Source organism: Oculina patagonica, chromosome 8, assembly GCF_052425735.1.
Source record: "Oculina patagonica isolate OP01 chromosome 8, crgOcupat, whole genome shotgun sequence".
Classification (NCBI taxonomy): domain Eukaryota; kingdom Metazoa; phylum Cnidaria; class Anthozoa; order Scleractinia; family Oculinidae; genus Oculina; species Oculina patagonica.
In genome coordinates this window covers 15,233,117-15,255,640 of record NC_135765.1, presented here as the reverse complement: position 1 = coordinate 15,255,640, position 22,524 = coordinate 15,233,117, and the positions used below count along the sequence as shown (strand labels likewise).

At 38.1% G+C, this 22,524-nt stretch overlaps 2 protein-coding genes across 2 annotated transcripts in view; both read right to left on the bottom strand.

Annotated features, from left to right (window-relative positions):
* Positions 1-12,733, bottom strand: part of LOC144664528 (PCI domain-containing protein 2-like) — a 29,166-nt gene extending 16,433 nt beyond the window's left edge. The window contains exons 1-15 of the mRNA XM_078525703.1: positions 12,688-12,733; positions 12,567-12,608; positions 12,301-12,348; positions 8,872-8,945; positions 7,485-7,550; positions 7,165-7,206; positions 6,585-6,639; positions 5,808-5,911; positions 5,359-5,434; positions 4,936-5,030; positions 3,958-4,004; positions 3,737-3,797; positions 3,099-3,138; positions 2,630-2,703; positions 2,480-2,525 (exon numbers count right to left, since the gene is read on the bottom strand). Coding sequence (XP_078381829.1) covers positions 2,480-2,525; positions 2,630-2,703; positions 3,099-3,138; positions 3,737-3,797; positions 3,958-4,004; positions 4,936-5,030; positions 5,359-5,434; positions 5,808-5,911; positions 6,585-6,639; positions 7,165-7,206; positions 7,485-7,550; positions 8,872-8,945; positions 12,301-12,348; positions 12,567-12,608; positions 12,688-12,723 — 906 coding nt within the window. The 5' untranslated portion in view covers positions 12,724-12,733. The remainder of the gene's footprint in view (positions 1-2,479; positions 2,526-2,629; positions 2,704-3,098; positions 3,139-3,736; positions 3,798-3,957; positions 4,005-4,935; positions 5,031-5,358; positions 5,435-5,807; positions 5,912-6,584; positions 6,640-7,164; positions 7,207-7,484; positions 7,551-8,871; positions 8,946-12,300; positions 12,349-12,566; positions 12,609-12,687) is intronic.
* Positions 12,734-13,965: 1,232 nt separating this feature from the next.
* Positions 13,966-18,109, bottom strand: LOC144662252 (ficolin-2-like). Its single transcript, XM_078523021.1, has 5 exons — positions 17,666-18,109; positions 17,411-17,560; positions 16,831-16,953; positions 15,591-15,977; positions 13,966-14,926 (listed from the first exon to the last, which is right to left on the bottom strand). The coding sequence occupies exons 1-5, from the start codon at positions 17,970-17,972 to the stop codon at positions 14,712-14,714; spliced, it is 1,182 nt and encodes a 393-aa protein (XP_078379147.1). The 5' UTR covers positions 17,973-18,109; the 3' UTR covers positions 13,966-14,711.
* Positions 18,110-22,524: the final 4,415 nt, after the last annotated feature.

Here is a 22,524-nt window from a genome sequence, read left to right as displayed (position 1 = left end):
CCTCCTCCTCCTCATCGTTATCATCATCATCATCATCATCATCACAATCATCATCATCATAATCATCATCATCATCATAATCATCATCATCACCATCTTCTTCTTCTTCGCATTTTATCAACATCTTTACCATTATCGTACCACGTTTTAATGTGATTTGCATTTGCAGGGAGCCCCCATGTAGTATAATTTAGCCTCCAAAATGGTAAAAAGGAGGCAAGGGGAGAAAAAATCCGAGCGGTTTCCGAAACGCTTTTCCTTCCAGACCTCACGCCGGCTACCCACGTAACTTTTTTTGTTCCAGACCTCCTATTAGTAGAACATGTTTTAGATTTAATCATAGGATAGAATGCAGAGACATCATATTATTAATTATTTAAAATCAGCGAAGTGGCAAATTTGAATGAAAGCGCCCCAAGAATACGACAAGAAAGAGCCTTAATCGGCCCAGTAGAGAATCTTATTCATTTGCCATTGAGACTCTCTTTAATATATATAATAAAATTTCAATCTCTGAACCCACAGCAGAGTACATTATCCCCCCTACCTCCCTGTCACACTAACCCTCCCATCAACAAGATAAGTTTCCCTAACAATTGGCTCCCTCCCAACGTAGATATTCGAATAAATATAGAAGTAGCCAGCAACAAATTATATAGGTTCCAACTATGCATGTATGTTTAGTACGCCTACCCAGTTCCTTCCTTTATGCTTTCCCGCGGTCCTCGATGGGTTTGATACGAGCATTGTATTACTCTTTCTGTGTACCCAGTTTGCAGTCAACTTTTTCTATGTCTAGGATAAATTATCATGGGCATTTATGTGTCTTTTGTAATAACAATGTGCCCAGCTCGATTCAGGATCAGATCAACCTTGCTAATGAGCCCTAAGCTGACACCCAGGCTTATAAGACGTGAGTCAGATAGATAGCTAGTTAATCATGATAGATGGATGGATGGACGGACGGACGGACGGACGGACGGACGCTTCTTATTTAAAGATTAGTCACCAGTACAATCTGCGATTGTGTGCCCTCTAAACTACAATATATTTTAACGTGTTGTTCTTAATTAGCTTTCCCTCTTCACTTTTAGTATGAAAAATATAATTCGGGATTATTACATTATTGGTTACAGAAAACGCCACAGCATACTAGTCGCTACAGGAGCGGCAGAAATAATTTTACATTCCATGTTCATGAAATAACTCAAGCGTGACAATTTTTCTGGGAGACATGAATTTCGATGACAAATGAAGTTTGGTCAAATTTCTAGGAAGTTTGTAGGAAAGAATTTTTGCTTTGTAAGTGGGAAAATTCTTTTAAATATACCTACTATTCTCAGAAAGAAGTCTATCGTGCTTATTAATACTAAAAAAGAAGTTAATAAACACCTTCAACATGAAACAAAAAGCGTGACAATTTTCTGGGAAATCAACAATTATGCAAATTAGATCAAATTATGCTAATTAGGTCAATTTGTGAGGAAGTTCACACGACGGGATTTTGACTTGCCAAATGAGAGTTTGCGGATTTATTTAGACTTATGGACGGACTCATAAAAGATATGTTTGGTTTTAAAAGAGACTGCCGCACTTTGGAGAAAATTGGCTTTAAAAATTGCAAAAAATTGCCTTGCATCTGATAACCAAAAAATGCTAATATTTGGAGTCGAGCCAAAGTAAAGCTTTTTATCCAAAATCGTTTATATTACAGACATGAGTTGTTTATATGCCGGACAATACGTAACAGTCGTAAAAATGATCAAGGTTTATCTGACGTTAGTAAAATTAGCCGTGGAAGTTGACATAAATTTGCCACCGTATCTTGCTTAATTTGCTCCAAAAACTAGGGGGTGGTCAAAATCCGAAGGAATTTATTTTATTTTACTAAGAATAGTACTGATCGTAATCATATCCGATAGAGAAAAAACGCTGAAAGTTTGAAGGGGATCGGGCAACCTCGATCCGTGGAGCTTGCCCGGTTCTTACTGACAATGACACTTAATTCCACTCGCTATTCTCGCTGAAAACTTGGACAGTTACTGCTCAACATTTGGTTTTCCATTACCCATCTATACACTGAGGTGGAAAGAGGTACTATGAGAGTAAAGTGTCTTGGCCACGGGGGGCGGGGGGGGACTCCTATAGGAAAGGGATGGGGATGCTCGTTGAAAATTTTGAAAATAACCCCTAAAAGATACCAAAAAACTAAGAATAGAATTAATTTTTATATATTTTTTCGTGTGCAGCCCTATAAGCGAGACCAAAAATCCGAAATTTACACCCCTAAGAGAGGCAATGAGCATCTCCGTCCCTTTCATATGCGAGTCCCCCCTCCACCCCCCGGGCTTGCCCGATGGAAAGTATTATCCCTCCTTGAACACTGACCAGGCACTGGTTAGGTGGTTTGGCCTTTCTTGGTGTGACTAATACTAACACTAAATTTTAAATTAATTTTTTAAAAAGCTTAACATATCACCTGTTGTTCCTCCAAGGTCTTGTTTAAAAGTGCAAGATTCCCCATCCTGAAATTTGCAAACAGAAATAACTTGTCTCAATTTTATTAATGTTCAAAACAACCTGTTATCAAAATAAAGTGTTATCACATGAACATGATCTAAGTTCTTACCTTACAGATCTAACAATGTCGACAAACTGAGTAAGGTTGTATTTATAAAGGACCTCTTCTTTTGGTATATAGCCCTAGAGTTCAGAGAAAAGAAAACTGTAAAACAGGGATCAAATGGTCATGCAGTGGTATATAAATTACTAAAACTATTTGACTTGGCTCCTGGGATCCAGTTGTAATTGGTTAATGATTGGTTTAAAAAAACTCATGCCACTTCTCAACTGATCAGAAGTAAAACCAATTATTAGTAGTAAAACCATATTATTATTGTGAGTCGCTCATGCAAATTTTCCCATGCTTCATGCTAGCTACCTTTATTTGTATCAAGTTTTTATTGGATCTGACACGAGATTGTTTGTGGCCTTTGTGATTGGCTGGAGTAACTACTGTACTTTGGTTTTGGTTCTATGACACTCAATCAGAAATTGCTGTATACATTGCTTTATAAGCAAATCTCTAGTTAACTTACCAGCAGCATCTTGACTGGTATAAGATACACTAAGATTGCCCTGCAAAGATGAGATCAAAATCAAGATTAAAACAACAATCTTTGTTGTACTCTTGCCTTACAAAGAAATATTAATACAAAAAGTTATTAAAAATAAAGCAAGAGTATTGGCTTCCTGGAATAACCATTTGTTGGATGAAATTAACTCTTCTTTATGTGAATCATTTATAAGAATGTAAGAGAATCTATGACAAAAAATGTAGATGCAATATTCAGGCAAAAGTTAAATTTTCAGCTACTGTAAAAGCTCCTCTCTCCTAGTTACATCACTCTTTGAATACCCCTTCTCCTCAGTCTAGTCTGGATTCAACCCTGGTAGCCCATCTCGCCAGATCTTATCCCGGTTTCCATAGCAAGATATTTCTACTCCCCTTGGATAGGAAGCTAGTTCATCGCAGGGTTACCCCCAGCAATAAATTCACACTTTTCTGTGCTTGGTACCAGTTGCGTGTGTTTGCTTCATGTTCTTACAGGTTCACTGTGTTTGTAATGCTGATTGTGATTGATCATTGTAATCTATTTGGTTTTGGTTTATTTACAGCAAATCAATAATTGAAAACCACTCTAAAGACTATGAGATCACAAAAGTCCAAGATTACCTTTTATTTTTACTGGAAGATACATTACAGTGTTGAAATGCAAAGGATAGGTATTCATCAGCTGAAAAAAGATCAAAAAACTTTTATCAATATGTTGTGAATAATGACCACTGCTGTGCAGTGAGTAAGCATGTACATCTTAAAATTATACCAGACTGAAAAAATGTTGAAAAAAGTACAAACCACACAATGTCTAACAGAAGAATGCAAAAAATACATACCAGCTTTGAAATCACTATCAAACATTGCTTTCCTTCCAACAAAATATCTAAATAATGTTGAAAAAGATAAGAACAACACAAGGGTTTAGTTGCAGGGTACAACTTCACATCAATCTTAAGTCCAACACACAGCCCGGTCAAAATGTGCTGGCAGCCGGCAATTTCAGCACCTACTTAACAATTATCCAGCGAAATCGCGCGGAATATCGCCTGATACTTAGCCGACGAGGCCGTTGGCCGAGTGGGCTAAAATCAGACGATATTCCGCAAGATTGAGCAGGATAATTGTTTTATTATTCAACAAATTGTCAATGAAACACATTTTGCAGATAGAAAAGCTTTAATTATGCAGCGCTTTACAAGTTTTTGGACGAATCTTCGCAACCTACGTATATCGCAGGATATCTGTTATGTACGGATGGCAGATATCGTTAACATTTTGACCATATATGGGCAGCGCGCGCATTTGTTGAATAATAAAAGGAAATATCTGCCGCCTACTTAATCAGCTTTAAGTTTTAAATTTTGCCACAGATTCAGTCACACAATAAATAAATGCTATAACAACAATGACTTTGCTCTCGTTATATAAGCCAAAACGCAGCAAAAAAGACTCTTAGCTCATAAAACAGTCAAAATCAGCCATATAGGTATTTGAAAATCGCCATAATATTTATTATAATGCATTGCCAAGTGTTGAATGAATATACGTATGTCATGTATGCTGCTGGATTGTGTCTCTAGGGTGTCTTGCTGAAGAAAAAGTCCATTTTCTAGCTGCAAATTAATTATTTAATTAAAACAACAAATGGAAGGGATCATGCTCTTGACATTAAATTTAAAACTTTTCTGTATATGAAATTGTGGCCTCTCCTGCCGACTACTACACCCATCTTGCTTACTATTCAAAAACATTTTGACTGGGCTGAACACACTAACCAATAGGCCACCTATATCTCTACACAATCCATACTATACCTGTATGTAACCAGATGGGCCAACTTAAACTGGTCTTTTATTGTTGCACTATCTATTGCTCTGATTAAGGGCTTGCACAAGTGAAGTTTATTTATCTGAAATATAAAAAAATAATAATTATATCAAACATAAAACAACATAAAAGTGCAATAATTTTAGTTATGAAATAGCTGAGATTATCAGTGGTATCTTTCTCATAGAAAAAAGGTATTCTTTATCAGAGTACAAAAAATAGTATGAACCTGTAGTGCTACATTTAGGTTTAGTTTGGAATAAAATTCTGACTTCTTATTTCATGCCTTAATATAACCTTCCAAAATAACTATTCCAACTCACACTTCACAATCACACCTCTGACATAAAAATGAACTGAACTGAACTAAACTAAACTGAACATGAACTTGATGTAAGTACATGTAGTACCTTGAAGTAAATCTTGAACAAATGATTGACAAGCGCAAGCATGCCCCACTTCTTAGATACATCAAGAGAAGAGCGACTGTAAAAAAAAACATATTTATGTGAGAGAAGCATGGTGAAAGTAAACTATCTTGTCCAAGATCACAACGCAGTGACAAGCGTTTGTACCACCAGTGCACTAACCATTAGGGCACAGGTGACCCTATCCAGTGCAGTGGCGGAATGACGGAATGACGCTAATTTCTCCCCAGTTAGCATTTACTGTATTTGTTGGTTAGGGCAGCATATACCACTGCCTTACCAACTAATAAAAGCTTACTGCAAGCAAACTGGACCGAAGCTAACCACAAGCAAACTAGTGTCATTCCATCATTCAGCCATTCTGCTGAATAGGGTCACCCTTAGGCCACCATGCCTCCCACATTGTGGATAGAGCCCTATGAACAACTGACCTGTCACTTGCGCAAACTCTGAAGCAACCCATCATAACTTCTGCTGCCTTCTCCAACATCTCACCAGGTTTGCCTTGTCCACTTTTTACTTGCTGTTTGTCTGCCTATCAAAATAACAAAAACATATAAATTGTATAATACCCAATGTTTAGTCTTCACACAGCCCGAGGAGACAACTCTGTGGCTTGTGAGAGGCTAGTGTGAGTTAATAAGTAGTTTATTTTATGCCCCTCTTTATTGCCCTGTTGCCTGTTTTTTGCCAACCAGCCAGGCATTAAATGAAAAAAAATATATATATAGACTTTGTTTAATGAGGGTTGCACAAAACATTGGGCCATGCTGAAATTTTATTTCTTAATTTTTAGTACGTTCAATATTGGAGAATAAATTCTTTTTATGGGAATTTTGTTCCCCTAACTATTCTCCAGTCATGCACTTCTGTATCTTTCTGTAATTATTTTAATTTATTAAGCATGACGAAGCATTATTAAACTGAAACTTAAACTTAAATAGTCTTTTGACTGATAAACCTGTGGCCCTTAGATTCCCGATTGAATTGGAGTTTAGAAGTGTTAAATTTTGTAGAGGGAAGAAAACTGGAGAACCTGCTGAAAAACCTGCTAACAATGCCAGTTGGATCAGACTGTTAGACAATCACAGTCCATGTAATATTTTAACAAGCTCTAGCCATGTACTTGTAACATTATCATATTTACATGTACTTTTTTTTTTTACAAATATTTGAGTTTTGTTTTCAACAGTACTTCAAACCTGTACCTGCATAGCAAACAGTCTCAAGTCTAATGTGACAACATTCATCAATGGCAGTGCCCTAGTGGATAAAGAAAATCAAAATCATAAGAGCAACCCTCCAAGTTAAGGCCATTTTAGTCGCCATGGCGACTACAATTTTGGAGCTGGCGACTAAATTGGAAACAAAGTCGCCAGCCTGGCGACTAAATTTGAGAAGAAGGATTGAAAGTATGAGCTTAATTTGGCGACTAAAATTTTTCACTGGCAACTCAACTTGAGCAGTTGGTGGCTAAATAGCCACAAAGGAAAAAAATTAACTTGGAGGGTTGAAGAGTACAGCCCTATAGGAGCTTATTAAAAAAAAAAAAAACAAAGAAATGCTGTTGAAACAGATCAAATAGATACATGTACAGTACAAATGTAAGTATATTACAACAGGGCCTGGCTATTCAAAACATGATTTTATGTTATCCAGGATTTACAGCAAGTTCAAACTAAATTGTGTAAGGTGCTTTTAGAGGTAAATGTTCAATTCCCACGCAAATTAAAAGGTCTGTGTAATGCTTAGCCTTGAGTACACATCTAAAAAGAAGATCTAACATACCAGTTTTCATCTTTTTGACTCTGGAAAGCACGGGTAAAAGATCTGCCACTTTGTTAAGATTAAAAATTCATACGGGTAATAAAGAAATAAATTAAATATATCTTTCTTACAAAATGTTTCATAAAACTGAGAGTGGTTGCAAATCAATTCTACCAGTGCAGGGAAAATTTCCTTCCAAGTTTAAACATGACTTTCTCGAGACAAAAGACATTGAACTTTGAATGCACTAATAATCCTAAAATAATTGTGGTATAATTATTTAAGACGCCTGACACAAGACCAAAAAACAGACTGCACCAAGTTTAGCATTTAAAGGATATTGAACAACAACAGTTTGGGCAGAATGTGCTTCCACATAATCTCCATTGGCCACAGCCCATACAGCTCTGCAGAAAACAAAGTCAAAAAAATAATATCAAGGTAGAACAAGGTCTTAAAAAAAACTTGTATTCCATTTTGGCTTTCAGGCAAGCAACTCTCAAATTTTGGCAGCCAGTTTCAGTTGCCTTAGTCTAATGTTTTTAAAAAAAATCACAATTTAATCAACAGACTGCTTGCCTGAGCACTTGTCAAGCAGGCATGTGAACATGAAAACTTGTCTGCCTGACATGGAAATCTACCTGTCCTAGACACCCAGATCAGAGATGGGTCTTTTTACAAGCCTTGAGGTACCTTTAAGTCACTATAATGGACTACTTAGCATTCCATGTTGGGGAGGGGGGAGTGGTAAAGCTCCCCGACACTTTATGCTAGAGAAACTAAAACTAAACACTAATGAACATTGGACTTGGCTGGATACCGTGGAATGGAACAGTGTTTACCTTTGCCCAAAAGGCTATTCAAGTATTGGTTGTCTTTAACCATAGTGGCTTAAAAGAGCAGGCCAGTATTATATGCAACATTAATTTATCTTTAATTGCAAGTTTTGCTTAGGCACTGAGTGTAATGTACCTTACAACCTGATTACAGTTAAAAACCCTACCAAAATAAGCCCAAGCAAAGTGTGCCTGTGCCAGTGTACTTTTGTTTTATGGCTTATCAGGTCAAGATGTAGATATCATCATGTCGAATATTTTGGGAGAACAATTGAAATCTAACTTCAGTTGTTCTCATGGTCTATACTAATACCGTATTTATTCGATTAAGCGCCCTGGGCACTTATTAAATTTTTGGACCTTGAGAGTGGGCGCTTATTCGAGGTGGGCGTTTGTTCGAGGCTGGGTGCTTATTAACTTTTCACCATTTATAGCAAGAAGTACGTTTATTTTGCAAGAAAACAATATATAATAACAAAACGTGAAGATGTACCACAGCTGAATTTTAACTGTTCATTGACAGTTTCTGTAAAAAATTAAGAAAACTCGGTCTTCTGGGTAGTCCCTTAGTAGTACTTAGTCAATTTCAATCTTAATCAGTCAATAATAGTCAATACTCCTCTTGTGTCCTCTTTTAAGGGGGTGGGGGTGGGCGCTTATTCGAGGCTGGGCGCTTATTAAATTTTCCTACCTACAGGGTGGGCGCTTATTCGAGGTGGGCGCTTTTTCGAGGTTGGGCGCTTAATCAAATAAATACGGTAGTTGTATATGGCTGATGCAAGAGCCTAAACTCGTGAAGACTGACATAAGAAAGGTGGCAAAAAATCTGTAACAAGGACGAAATTCTTCACGACAATCCTAAACACTATAATTTTAAAAAAGTATACTGTACCTGAGGTGAGAGGAAACCATTTCATCATAAGGTTGTTCAAACCATCTTTCACATTGTGCTTGTGAATCTGGTAACTGCAGATAAAAACATGTAAACAGTAAATAAACTACTTTACAAAACATAGGCACGCTAAGCGTGCAGGAGTTATTTTTTCAATTTATGGGGTGGCTTGGGGTGAAACTGGGTGATTGTCCTGTTGGGATGGTTAATGCCATGGGTTGAGCTATTTGTGTATGGCGGCCCACGAAGTCACTTTTTGCACAAAATTTGCTTGCAAACAAAATAACTTTTACGTGCATTTTGATACATCAGAACTGTTTTATTCAATATGTAAATTTTCATCATTTAATTGAAAAACAAAAACTAATTCAATTATCAAAATGTCACAAAATGGCACGTTCTTATTCTGTTTAAGCGGTTATTTTGTTGCTAGCTTTGTTGCAACCGTAACGTGTTACTTTTGTTTGTTACGGAATACTTTTGGCTTTTTGCCAAACACTGAAACATGATATTGTTGTTTTTCTCACTTTTGTAACATGAGACCTCTGTTTTTTAAAAACGAACGTAACACGATACCCTTGTTTTTCTCGAAAAAGCCACGATTCCATATAGACATTGAACGAAAAGTACTATAATAAACGAAGTAATAAACGCATCAAATCAAAAACCACTTTCTTCGGGAAAGTTCTTTAAAGCGCAGTACACCTGGAGTATTTGTTTTCTGTCAGAACTGTTCGACAAAGATTTTCGTTCATTCGCAACCTAAATTCTATTCAACAAACAAGAACTAATTGAGTTATCGAATTGTCACGGAATGGCACGCTCTTATTCTGTTTTTACTCTCGATCGTAGTTGCTTTTAACAGCAAAGTTAATACTTGTACCGGTTCATTAAATGTTTGAACAAGATGTTTTACAGTTGATTTCAGTTTACTTTGGCCACCCGCTTTGCGAAGTTTGTTGGGAAATTGGAAACTTTGTTATGAAGTTGCCAATTACGTTGCGAGTTTGCGAATCAAATTGCGAACTTCGATAAGTTCCCAACTTCGGCCCGACTGAACTTTCGAAGTTTTGGTTGTTGAGGAGAAACAAGACATGTTGCTCGAAAGTCATGGCGATTTCTGAACTCGAAGATTTTAGAGCTTGTCAAGGAAAGTTGAAGTGGCTTGAAGTGTAAGACAACGTTTCGCATCAGCGATCACGCAAGTGATTTGGCGATAAATAAATTTTAAGCAGGTAGAAATTTGGTCAAATTTTAACTTTTTTGTATGAAAACACATATTTAACGATTTCTGTGAGGCATAATCTTCACTGTCTTCAATTTCAAGTCTTCTGCGTTTGTAAACCGGATGAAACTGGATGGTTTATTGATTTTAATCGAAGTCGACGCGACGCGACAGACTAATTTGTTCGAGACAACATGTTTACGGCTCGCTGAACAGAAAAGTTTTTTATTTTTATGACATTTGTTTCCAACAGTTTAGCGTAGCAAAGCCCTTTTTGATAACATAATTATACAAGGTTTTATTAATTTCGGGCCGAAGTTGGGAACTTTGTATCGAAGCTCACAATTTGATTCAAAAACTCGCAACCTATTTGGCAACTTCATAACAAACTTTCCAATTTCCCAACGAACTTCGCAAAGCGGATGGCAAAAGTAATGACCACATTATTCTTCAAATCTGCTTTGTGCAAATGGAAAGCTAGCCTCTCCAAACGTACGCTCGAATAAGACGAATAACAAGTTAGTGTTGGGCCTTTTGCTCACAGCGTGTGCGTTGTAAGCAAGCGGGCGTTACGAAAAACGTTTTTAATCCAGGGTTAAATCACAACTCACCGATTCCGCCTCCTTCTAATCTAAAAACTTCGAACGAAATTGCTGACTACGTCAGATTGCTTCCCCTTTATAAACTGCAATTTTATTGGTTCTGATAGTACCTGAAATCTGATTGGTGTGACAAACACACATACTTCACTGACCCACTGACTGATTACAAGGACACGACGACTAAAGAGCTATTTTTGAAAAAAATAACTCAAAAATGTTATGCCTACAGCAAAAAGGCTCCGAAGCTATACTCACACTCAGGTCTCTACTCCATGCTGGCAAAAATAAATGCTTGGGTCTTTTGGGGGGGTGGGGGTGGGGAATGTGGCCCTGGAACCCAACTGTTTTGGTCTCAGAGCCCTAGAGCCATAAACCCCTTTGTGACCATGACAACTTTAGTTTATAATAGCTTAGTTTTGAGAAATTTTGGCAAGATTTCCGCACAGCCCCATACATTAGTTATGCATACAATTTTCTGACTGACTCGTTTTTTTTCATGATTGCTGTTTGTGTGTAGTGATAGTATGAAATAATTAATCGGGCGGGGCCTGGGCCCGATTCATAATCTGTGTCAGATTTTTTTGTTTTGTCGGTAAATCGATCCAGACCCACGCGGCCCAGCCGGCTCTTCTGTAACAGTCACGCAAGATTTAATATTTAATAGCAATCAGCCGATCACTCGCGTTTAACATGAACACTCTGCTCTCTGAAATGTATAATTTTGTTCCATTCCATATTTTACAAGAAGAGAGGGTTGAATATAATCACATAGCGAAAACACAGACCGCTTGGACATGTTCAAGCTATTTAAAACTACCACTACGTCAGACCCATGTCACGCGATCTCTCGCTTGTAGCTATAAATAATCATTCACCTATTTTCTGTTTGAATACTCTGCGCTCTGTTTGTGTGAAATATTTATTGTAGTGTTACTCAAGCGTTTGGCTCAGAGCGAGTACAAGTCCTACAATTTACCCGGAACGTGTTAAATATTGCAAAACGACAACTTATTTTCTGGATGTATCCCAATTTTTGTTTTGAGTTTACGGTATTTTGAGAATCGAAACGTAAGTTGCAAGCTCAGCAAGAATGTGTCAAAGCACGGGATACACGTCATCGCGCCAGGGGAATTACCAAAAGCTTGTCGAAAGACGCTCAATGGAGAAACACAAAAGGATGGCCTTAGTCTACTCTTTATTTTGACGTGATTTGGCTTTCTTATAAATGAACTGTTTTGGGTTTATTTTATTGAACATTCGGAACAAAATAAATATTTGCATGCGTAAGCAGGCATTTTTCCGGCTAGGCCGGCATGTGGTTTCAAAAAGCAAAAGATGATGTGGTAAAGGAAATTCATGTCACGTTCACTCCGTGACTAACGCAAACACGACTTGTGTGTTTCTCAAGTGACTGCTTTTCTAAAGATTTTACTGTGCGGCGCCGTGCCTTTAAGCCAAAGCACTGAAAGAGGTCAGGTGGTCAAACATTACCCGCACGATTATAAACTGCTAGCAGTTCTTGTTTCATACGTAATTAATGTATGGGGCTGTGAGGAAATCTTTCCGAAATTTTATTTATAAATTTCATAGATATACATGTACCTGCAGTCTTGTACTTGCAATGTGTGGATGGCGAAAAGAAAACAGTTCCTGTGAGGTGAACATACAAAATTATTTTAATTTTATTTAATTAATCAATTTTTTCTTTGCCTCGTGTAGTCCCCAGTTTCCATACTAGGGCTATTATAAATACTCAGAGGGAATTTCATCACTCAAAATTAATTTTCTGATATCCCGACTGATTTTCCGACTGTACTAGCTTGTACTGTTTCAAATCGTAATAAACAAGAGGAGATTTTGAATCTTACCGCTAAAATATCGCCATTTTTGTTCACAAGTCCCCTTTCCACCTAAACAGTAAACATTTTACGTCAAAATTACAACTCTTAAATTATTTCAAGAGCAAAACAATGACAGAATTCTTCGAACCTGGTCCAGGTACTGTTCAAAACTCATGTGCGCCATCTTGAAAAATTGTCTTAGTTGCGCATGCGTTTTATAATTCCGCTGACATCGCTGGCACATCAACATTGAATTCCCGCCAAAATATTTTGGCGGGAAAAGTCTGGTTCAGATCAAAGTTTGTTGGAACTTCATCCGAGGGGGACGCACACTGCGTGGGAGGCTACCTCAGGAGCTCCTTGTCCACCTTCATCAGAGCGATCGAAGTTTATTTTGTTGGATTTCTATCGGAGGGACGCCCAGATCGTCGAGCGCAGCGTAAAAAACTTCAACAAAAGGCACAAAAGATGGACACAAAAACAGTCTCCTAACAACCCGGGGTGCTCTTGCGTGGGGGGTTAACTAGAGGTCCCTCAAAACTTTGCAGTGCTCGCAAATAGGCTTCTGTTCGGAGTGCTCGCAAAATTTTTGTGGGTGCTCGTCTGCTGGTGCTCGCATATTTTTTTACAAGTGCTCACCTCGGGAGGAAAGAGAAAAAAAGAACGTGAATTTGCAAGGACTACTGTGACAAAATAGAAGTACCAGATCCTTTCACTGCAGAAGATCTAATCAGCTATAACTAATGAAGGTTTGGTACTATATTTGAATTCCAATATTTCGGAAGGCAAGGCCTTCCTTCTTCAGGGTCTTACAGAGAAGGAAGAAGGAAGAAAAAGGAAGAAAGACGTGCCTTCCGAAATATTGGAATTCAAATATAGTTCCAAAACTTTAATTTAAAATAGCCTTGCAATTTTCTGATTACTGAAAAAAGAACGCCTGAACGCAGGTTAATTTTCTAGTTGAGAAGTGCAATTTAGTTAACATCGGGGTCTTGAAGCCCTTCTCAATGTCTACCCAAGCCGGAGCATTCCTGAGTAGCGTGTGGTCTGAAATAGCGGAGGCCGTGTGAATCATATTTTTAGTTTGCTTACTTTAACTGCGTGCTATTACTGGTTCGTGCTGCGGCTAGCGTACAAAGCTATCCAACGGATAATTTAATTCACAGCACTGATAGCGTAGTAATCTTTGTCAACACTTATTCACTAGTTAGTGATTTATGCGTTGGATATTGTTATCCACCCTTTGAAAAACCGGGCACTGGCCATCAAGCAGCTCACTAGATGCAAGAGGATTGAAGTAGGGACAGGAACAGCTACCAACCCATGCATTTGAAAAGTGTGAAGCAAAGAAGTGCGTGCAACTTGGGAGACTGGTAAGCACTTCTCAATCAGCACTTTGAACAAAATCACTGCCTTAAGTGCAACTACAATGCATTTATTCAACGTTAAAGAACAAATCAAAAACAGAAATAAACATACACAGTATAAAAATTAACCACGTGATTTTAGAATTAAGCAATGCAATGACTCAATAAATTACGTGCGATGTTAGAGAACATCCAACATTGCACCGATAAACGATATAATTGCGTGATACATAACGAAATTTTGTGGTTAACCTGTGCAACAGCAAATAGCTTTTGACCAATCAACGCGAGTATCATTTTTTTCACTTATTGTATAATAATGAATTAACAACAGCATTCGGCTACTAATCCAAAACTAATCCACATAGATCATTTGCCATTCGTCCTGTTAAAAAAGACAAAAAAATTCACAGTAGCGTCCGGGTTTACTAGAAAGTACAGTATGACCCATAAGAAACCTCTAATCAGTTGCTGGTATGATTATAATACACTGTTTGCGTTGATGAAATATTTCTCAGAAAGATGACACATGTTGAATGTCATACTAAAAAGTAAATTAAGTTGGCTATTCTGATTAAAACGTATTTACACTGGGTACATTTGATGACTATTTGATACATTTAAGCTGGAAAACTACTTACTACAAAAACACACGTTGTTCTATGAGTTAAGTAACGTAACTACTAGATTTCTTTTTAAAGTCGTTGGTATATATTCGACCGATTTTCAAACAAAAAAAGGAACAGATTATGTTCGTTCAGAAATCCACTGGTCTTATTTTCATCTCGGTCCTCTTCAGCGAATATTAAAGTCCTTTCCAGTGATACCAGATCACACCATCACCTGAGGGGGAGGGATTGCTGTGACGATAGATTCCATTCAGGTTGGAGGCGAAACAGCTGTTATACCACCAAGCTCCGTGATACTTGCTGGCACAGTTTTTGTCAGAGTTATCACTGTCCTGATATTGGGTGGAAAATGGTCGGTCACGGTGAATGCTGAGAGAGTCACCAGCAGTTCCTAAAACATTACATCAAGAAATGACCAACCATGATTTATAAAAAAAAAAAAATAATAATAATAATAATAATAATAATTTATAACCATGTATACAGCCGTCCGCTCTTCAAAATATTTCTTGAGGAAAGTGGGCGGCTGTACACAGGCTAGGTTACCATTTATATGCAGTAGCGAAAAAAAATCCTAACTTTAAAACAGTTTAAAACAATCAACTTTTTTTATAATATATCTTTATGACTAATAACTTATAAATTAAAGCTGCACAGAAAAGGCTGTTTTGCACAAGACAATGTAAGTTTTTATACGCAATGTTCATCAGTGCAATGTTGCAACTAATCTGTTCATGGGGTTTCAAGCCACTTTAACCCAATAATAACTAGCCTGTTCCAGGCTCTCGATAATTGGGGGAGGGCGAAAAACGTGGGCAGTTATTTCCTGCTCGTATTTAACCTTCAGAAGAGCATTGATTTTAACAGTGCAACATGAAGTAAAAGCTCACCAGGGACGGCGGGGCAATTTTCCAAGTTGGGGGGGGGGGGCTGACTAGTGACTTGAAGTGGGGGGGGGGGGGCTTAAAAGACCCTTCTCTTAATAAGTCTTTATTTTTTGGAAATTCTGAAGGGCTAAAAAAAAACCCGGCTCCGCCGTCCCTGCTCACTCATACCTGAGTAACTGCCGAGGATCAGCTTGTATTTGTCATTCTCACTCATAACACCAAACATGTCGTACTCGGCATAAACAGTATTCCCTTCAAAATCTTCCAGATCCACACGTAACTTAAGCTTCTTGTTGCCATCTGAGGTCAAGCGGTGGATCTTGTCATTACCGAGCCAAAACTCGCCACTGAGATTGCCGAAGCCATTTTTGTAGTCGCTCCAATATAGAAAGAAATCTACCGAACCGTCCAGCCTCTTCTGAAATACTGTCCACCCCCCACCGGCTGTTGTTTGGTCACAAAACACATCAAAAATAGGCATGTTCTCAAGTCCTATGGTGTATACACCATTTCTCTTTTCACCAGATTTGTAGATGTCAGCGCAATTCTTGTAAACTGCAGAGGAAAATAAACAGCGATCATGAAAAGCATGAGAGAAATCAAAATATGGCGCGTCATTTATTGGTAAATGCCAAACAAGTGAACAGTGCTTTTGGTGCGCTCTGAAACAAAATCGCTTGCTGTTTTGCGCCCGTATTGGGTCAGAAAAATTTTCCACTTATGAAGCCGCTGCACCTCTTTGCATGATGTTATCAGGTATACCAAATAAGAGGGGGTCTGGAACTGCTTACTGGATTAGTATTTGAAGTGGGGTCGGAATGATTGTAAATTGTTATAATTACCATTTTTACCATAATTGATGCATGAATTTTGAAAAGCCAGTTCTATTCTCGCTCCTTGAACTTCTCTAAGCTCAATTCAAGAGCGAAGGGTGTTAAACATATCGCTTGGCGGTGGCCTGAGACGAACGCTTTTCCTCTTATTATGTAGCTACACATAGACACTGAGCAGACAGGCCGGCCAGTGCATCTTTGCAGTCAATGTCATCGGTGTGGAGTGGGACAGCGGAGCGGGAGCTGAGAGAAAAGGGGCGGGAAGCTTGAGAAGGGAGGGCAGGAAGCGGGATTCCTAAGGTCGCGAGAACCGGGAGAAAACGAGTAAGATTTTGTAACATTTCGTTCATTTTGCAATCGATATGGGACAAAGAGGAGAGAACAATTACGGGGCGGTAGAGGGAGTAAGTAAAAAATACGGGAAACGGAAGTAAAAGGCACGGGAGGGGGGAGGTTCAGACCGACCCTGTCCCCCTCAAATGAGCTAAGTATACAATACTCAAGCATACCGCAGACAGTTTACAATTATTAGTTGCAATTTGCTCAGTAGACTTCGCAGCAAAAAGTCAATTTACCTGAACACGAGTTTCCGTCACCATAAAATCCTTCTTTGCACGAGCAGTTATGTCCGCCAACAGTGTTTGTGCAGTTGGCATTCACGTCACAGTCGTGGTTGCCTGTAATGCATTCATCGATGTCTGGATAAAAAACGGATAAGAAAACACGTTTTTAACCTTTGAAATTAATGAAATCCTAAAATGCACAGGGCTGTAGACAAGTCTTAAGCATGGACGAGGCAAGGTCTTGCTAGGCGAGTCGGGGGTTATACTCACAGAAAATTCAGAAATCTCTCAACTCTTAAACCTTTTTTCCAAGGTTTTTCATGCGGTATTTCTTCAGAAAAATTAATCTTGTTCAACTGGGGATTATTTTGCCAACTAAATGTTTATGTTTCGTTTTGGGATAAAAGCTAGACGAGGCAAGTGCCTCGTCTTGCCTCTTGCTAGTTACGGCCCAGATACAGATGCCATGATACTCAAGAAAAAAACTCAGGAGCCTGTTTGAAACAAACAAACAAACCAAAAACAATTAACAACAACAACAAAACAGAATCTATACAAAAACAATGCATAACTGACATCAATGAAGACTAACCTTCTAAGTTCATGTCACAATAAACCAAAACTGCCGTCCCATTTCCATTTAGATCCAGCCAGTACTTGCTGCTAATGATGCCTTTGCCTTCGCTTGCCTTTATTTCCTGGCACGACTGCGCTGGTAGCTCCGGAATGGAACCCAGAGGGGCTTTGATGACGAAAAAAAAAATATTTAAAAAAGTAGAATTGTATCAATGCATGCAAGAGAACGTTCTCTTGCTAGTATAAAATGCATTAACGACTGATTACATACCCCTATCGCTCAAGCGTCTTTTGTAAAACCATGCAGGGGCTGAGCGGAAATTCTCGGGTCTTGCCTCTTTGGTTCTGTTATTCAGTTCGCAGGACTTTTCCCCGGCAGCGTAATTATAACTCTGGCAGGTGATTTCTCTTTCACAGCTGATATCACACTCGTGAAGTGCTGTTACGGAAATTTTTTTAAAGACGAATCCCTGAAGAGCCATCCCACTCACGCTTTTTTCTTCTCGGCATTGATTACCAGCAGATACGCAGTCCTTGAGGAAGCCGAAGAAGAAGAAAAAATAAACCGTCCACAGCATTTTCCCGATCTTTTGTAACTGTATGGAGAGAGTAAATAACCAATCTCTTGCTCATGAAATGACATTATCAGCAGTAATTAGAATTATAGGGATACGACGCATTAACATTAATGGGGTACGGGATATTTAGGCTAAAACTGAATCAGATCTCCCCCCCCCCCCCCCCCCCCCCCACACACACACACACACACACACAATAGGCCTCATTAACAGAAATATAAAAGACATTACTGAACGGGAAGTGTTCTGCCGCCTTCCGGGATCTTTTATATCAAGTGGACCAAAACATCATCAAGGAACATGGTGTTTAATGGAGATCTTAACTCACTCGCTCACAGGCAGAACTCAAAGTTATCACAAAAAGGACAATTGTCATAAACGAGTTGTAGCCAATAGCGTTTCGACAACTCAGTTTGACTTTCGTAAGCTATAGAAATATAGAAAATTCTGAGGATATTACTTTTCACGCCCTTAAAACCTGGAGCTCATTTCTTATTCGAAGGCTTTGTTCTAAGAGCAAGTGTAAAACACCTATACACTAGCTTTACGATAACAGAAAATTGTTTTGTTTGAAAATCTACCTTTTTACCGAAAAACGTTCCGTAACATTAATAAGGTGGCTCTAACATTCTGATCAGTTTTAAGTAATGAGAAATGGCAATCACTGAACTCGTTTTTGAGTTATAAAAACTAAAAGCTAAAATTAAGGGTGTTTTTAACCGGTTATGCTGTTGCTATAGTTACCAGGGACGACAGTAGCTGATAAATATTTGTAGCACTGACCTATCAAAGTATAAGAGCTGGAAAGTGCTGGAAGCATTTGTACCCCCCCCCCCCCCCCATCCTTAAGTATCATTCAATTATTATTGCGAACGGGAGAAGGTATGTGTAGATCAATTAGAGCTATGTTAATGTGCCGCCTATTGAGTAAGCAAGCAAATCGACCATTACATACTAAACACTACATATCGTCCGATGGATGACTCAGCAAGCCTCATATTTCTATTGATTTCCTAATTCTTCGCGTTCTTTGTGTTCACAGGCTATACAAAAAAAGATCGAAATAAACTTAGGGGTATCAAATGGTCTTTGCGAGCACGAAAATTGACACATTTAGCCTTGCGAGCAACGAGCACTTTTTAAAAAGCTACCTCCACTAAAAATCGAGCATGTGAGCACATGAAAATTATGCGAGCAGGAACAAACGAGTACTCATTAAAATTTTGCGAGCATTCCGAGCAAAAGCCTTATTTTGCGAGCACTACAAATTTTGAGGACCATTCATGACCCCTAAATTTAGTAAGCCCGAAAAACAATAAACAATAATCCACTCCTTTTCTGTCGCAGCGATTAATTAAAGCAACATAACGAATTAAAAAAAAATATTCAAGGAGAACAGTTGATACAATTGCGAGCGACAAACAAAACGATCACAGTAATTCAGTCTTTCTCTGTACGTTTGGAAAAGCGAAATATGTAGATAAGAAAGTCCATTCCATGCTGAAAACTAAAAGGAATGAGCGCAAAACACATCTAGCAAACACATCAAGTCTTTCGTTGTTGTGATATTTTAAGGTAAAGCAATTACTCGAGGAAAACCTGAGGACGTGGAACGAAAACTCTATCGACCAAAAATTAAATTGCAAGATAGCACGAGGTAATTTTCCCGCTTCTTGTCCCAGATGTTTTAGTGCGACGGGTTGCTTGCGAGGCTAGTGCGAAAATGTAACGCCCAATTCGTGCGCCAGAACACGCATCGACACATTAAGGGGAAAACGAGAGAAAAAAAGAGACTGTCATACATTCTTAAACTTGATCGTCTCTGTTTTCATTGAAACATCAAGTTTCAAAGTCCATTCGAAGAGGGAGATTTAAAGGGTTGACAAAAATATAACTGCATTTCTCACTTCTGACGTTCAACTTTAAAATAAACAATAACCATAAAAGCTCCATTTTGCTTACCTTTGAATTAAAGTCCCTCTCTTGAAGTTCTATTTCAGTAAAAAAAAAATAGACAGTTCTTACTACAGTTCTATGGATTGAATGGCAGACAAAAACCATAGAAAATAACTGATATTCAAAACGAAAACTTATATATAAAAATAAAAGGAACGTTGGCTAAGTTTTGTCTCTCGTATGATGGTTTTTTTTTCCTTCGGTATTCGTAAAGGATATTCGCTGTATACCGACATTTACTGGATGGTTTTAAAGGCTACTTGAAAGTCAGACTCTTGTTTCTTTTGTCAGCTTGTTGAAAAGGTTCAATAGAAGTAGGAGAAAATACTCTTTAAAAAATTATCTTACCTTCTTGGGGAAATATTTGTCTTTCCCTTTCCGTAGTGTTATCAATGACCGCTCCCTAACCCGGAAAAATGGATTCAAGAGAAATATAAAAATGGCAGACGAAAGTTTACAGCTCTATGGAGGAGAAGGACTGGAACAAGCCGTTCTTTCTGATGATGTGATCACGCGGTTAATACCGAACTTGAAACACTCCAAGTTTTCGCCAGAACAAGGTTCTTTCACTTTTGTCAGGAAAGCTCGAACTACAGCAGGCTTTGCTTCGAAGATTGTTAATTAATAAAATATGTGATGGTGCATATTTTATATAGCATTATTTATATAGCATTGTCGAATGTCTAGTTGATCAAATAATGTTTATATGTTCAAATTTTCTCCGCAAATAATATAATTATTTTTTTCCCAAGTTGAAAAAGGTTAGTTGGCCAAATTCATTTTTTCATTTCGTAGAACTATTCAAGAGAGGGTCACGTTTGTTTAGTTACAGATTTTAGAGCAAAAGAGAGATTGTTGGGAGATTAAATACATGAATTTATCTGTGCAAGCAGAATAAACAGTCGGAGAAGTTGACAAGAAATTTAACAAATAAGTTTACTTAAGTTATAATAGAGAGCCGCAAATAAGCTGGCCACCCGTAACTCAAATATTCATGTTTTATTCAAGCTGGGAAAACGAAAAACAGCAGACTTTGTGATAAGTAAGGGCTAACTTGCGATTTGAGGGTTTATACCTGCCGTTATTCACTCTCGACTTCTTATTAAAAATTATCTTACCTTGTTTGCAGAAAACTTGTCTTTCCCTTTTCGTAGCGTTATTAATGACCGCTCCCTAATCTGGAAAAATGGACTCAAGAGAAATACGAAAGAGGCAGACGAAAGTTTACAGCTCTGTGGTTGAGGAGGACTGGAACAAGCCGTTCTTTCTGAACTCGAAATACTTTAATTTTTGCCAGTACAGTTCTTTCACTTTTGACAGGGAAAGCCTAAACTATAGCAGGCTTTGCTTCGAAGATTGCTAATGGTATATTTAGTGATGATGCAAAGTGATTGTCAGAATGTCAAGTAGATCCATTAGTGTTTATTTGCCGGTTCAAGTTTTCTCTGCTAATTATTAACTTCAAGTTAAAAAAGCTTAGTCGGCCGAATTCATTTCTCCCCATGTTACAACATACCGTATTTTCTCGATTAAACGCCGGGCCCCGAATAAACGCCGGGTCTCCGAGCTAAAGTTGTAAGTAAGCTTTCCAGGCATTTATTCGAAGTGTAACATGCTTTAGGTATGATGGCAAATTACATTCATGTCACAAATAATGACTTAAAACCCTTTTCTAATAAACATTTTGCTTCAATAAAGTGCACCATTCAAATAAACGCCGGATCCACGGACCCAAGTTTGAAATAAACGCCGGGGGCGTTTAATTGAGAAAATACGGTAACTTCCGTTTGTCCCGGCTACAGGTTTTAGAGCAAAAAAGAGACGGTTAGGAGACTAGTTCAAAACTTAATGCATGTATTCATCTGTGCGTGCTCTATGCGTTTAGAATAAACAGTCGGACAGGTTGTCAAGACTGAAATTTTAAAAAAGTTTGCTTTAGTTATAATAGAGAGCTCCAAATGACTTGGCCACCCGTAACCGGCATCTGTGAATTTTATAGTTTTATTCAAGCTGGGAAAACGAAAAGCGAAAGACTTTGTAATTAGTTGTGGCTAACTTGCGATTTGAAGGTTTATCAGTGCGATAATTCACTCTCGATTTTCTATTACAAAGACATATTTTTCACAAGCGTAAAACGCTGTTTTGCGCCGGTCTTGGATGAATATAACGTTAAAATGGCCATCAGTTCATATTGCGCAACTGTTGGTGAGAATCGAGCATTTTACCGGCTATAATATCTTTGCCGTGATGTGGTTTTTGTTGTTTATTTAAAAGAACCTAACAGAAAATCGAAGTTCTGTTTTGAACGGAGTTGCGAACAACCACTAATCAGAGGCAAACTCCCTCTTCATACGAAAAAACAAACAAACAAACAAGAGAACTTCGGTTACCAATTCAAGTCAATCGTTGACTAGGCAACAAACTTCTTCGGCTGCTGTAGGATAATTCTCCAGCTGTGTTTAAATCTAACCATTACAAACACAGCAAAATAAATTACAGGAAAGGGAAAAGATTAATCTTTTTTCCATAATTCCAGTCAGTCTGATACCTGGCAAACTTTACGCATTCAACATTCGCTTATTCCAATTTGAGGAAA

Coding starts and splice junctions, on each gene's coding strand:
- LOC144662252 (XM_078523021.1), bottom strand. CDS start 17,972: ATGCTGTGGACGGTTTATTTTTTCTTCTTCTTCGGCTTCCTCAAGGAC. Junction 17,561..17,665: donor AAGACGCTTGAGCGATAGGG/GTATGTAATCAG, acceptor TCGTCATCAAAG/CCCCTCTGGGTTCCATTCCG. Junction 15,978..16,830: donor TGACGGAAACTCGTGTTCAG/GTAAATTGACTT, acceptor TTTCCTCTGCAG/TTTACAAGAATTGCGCTGAC.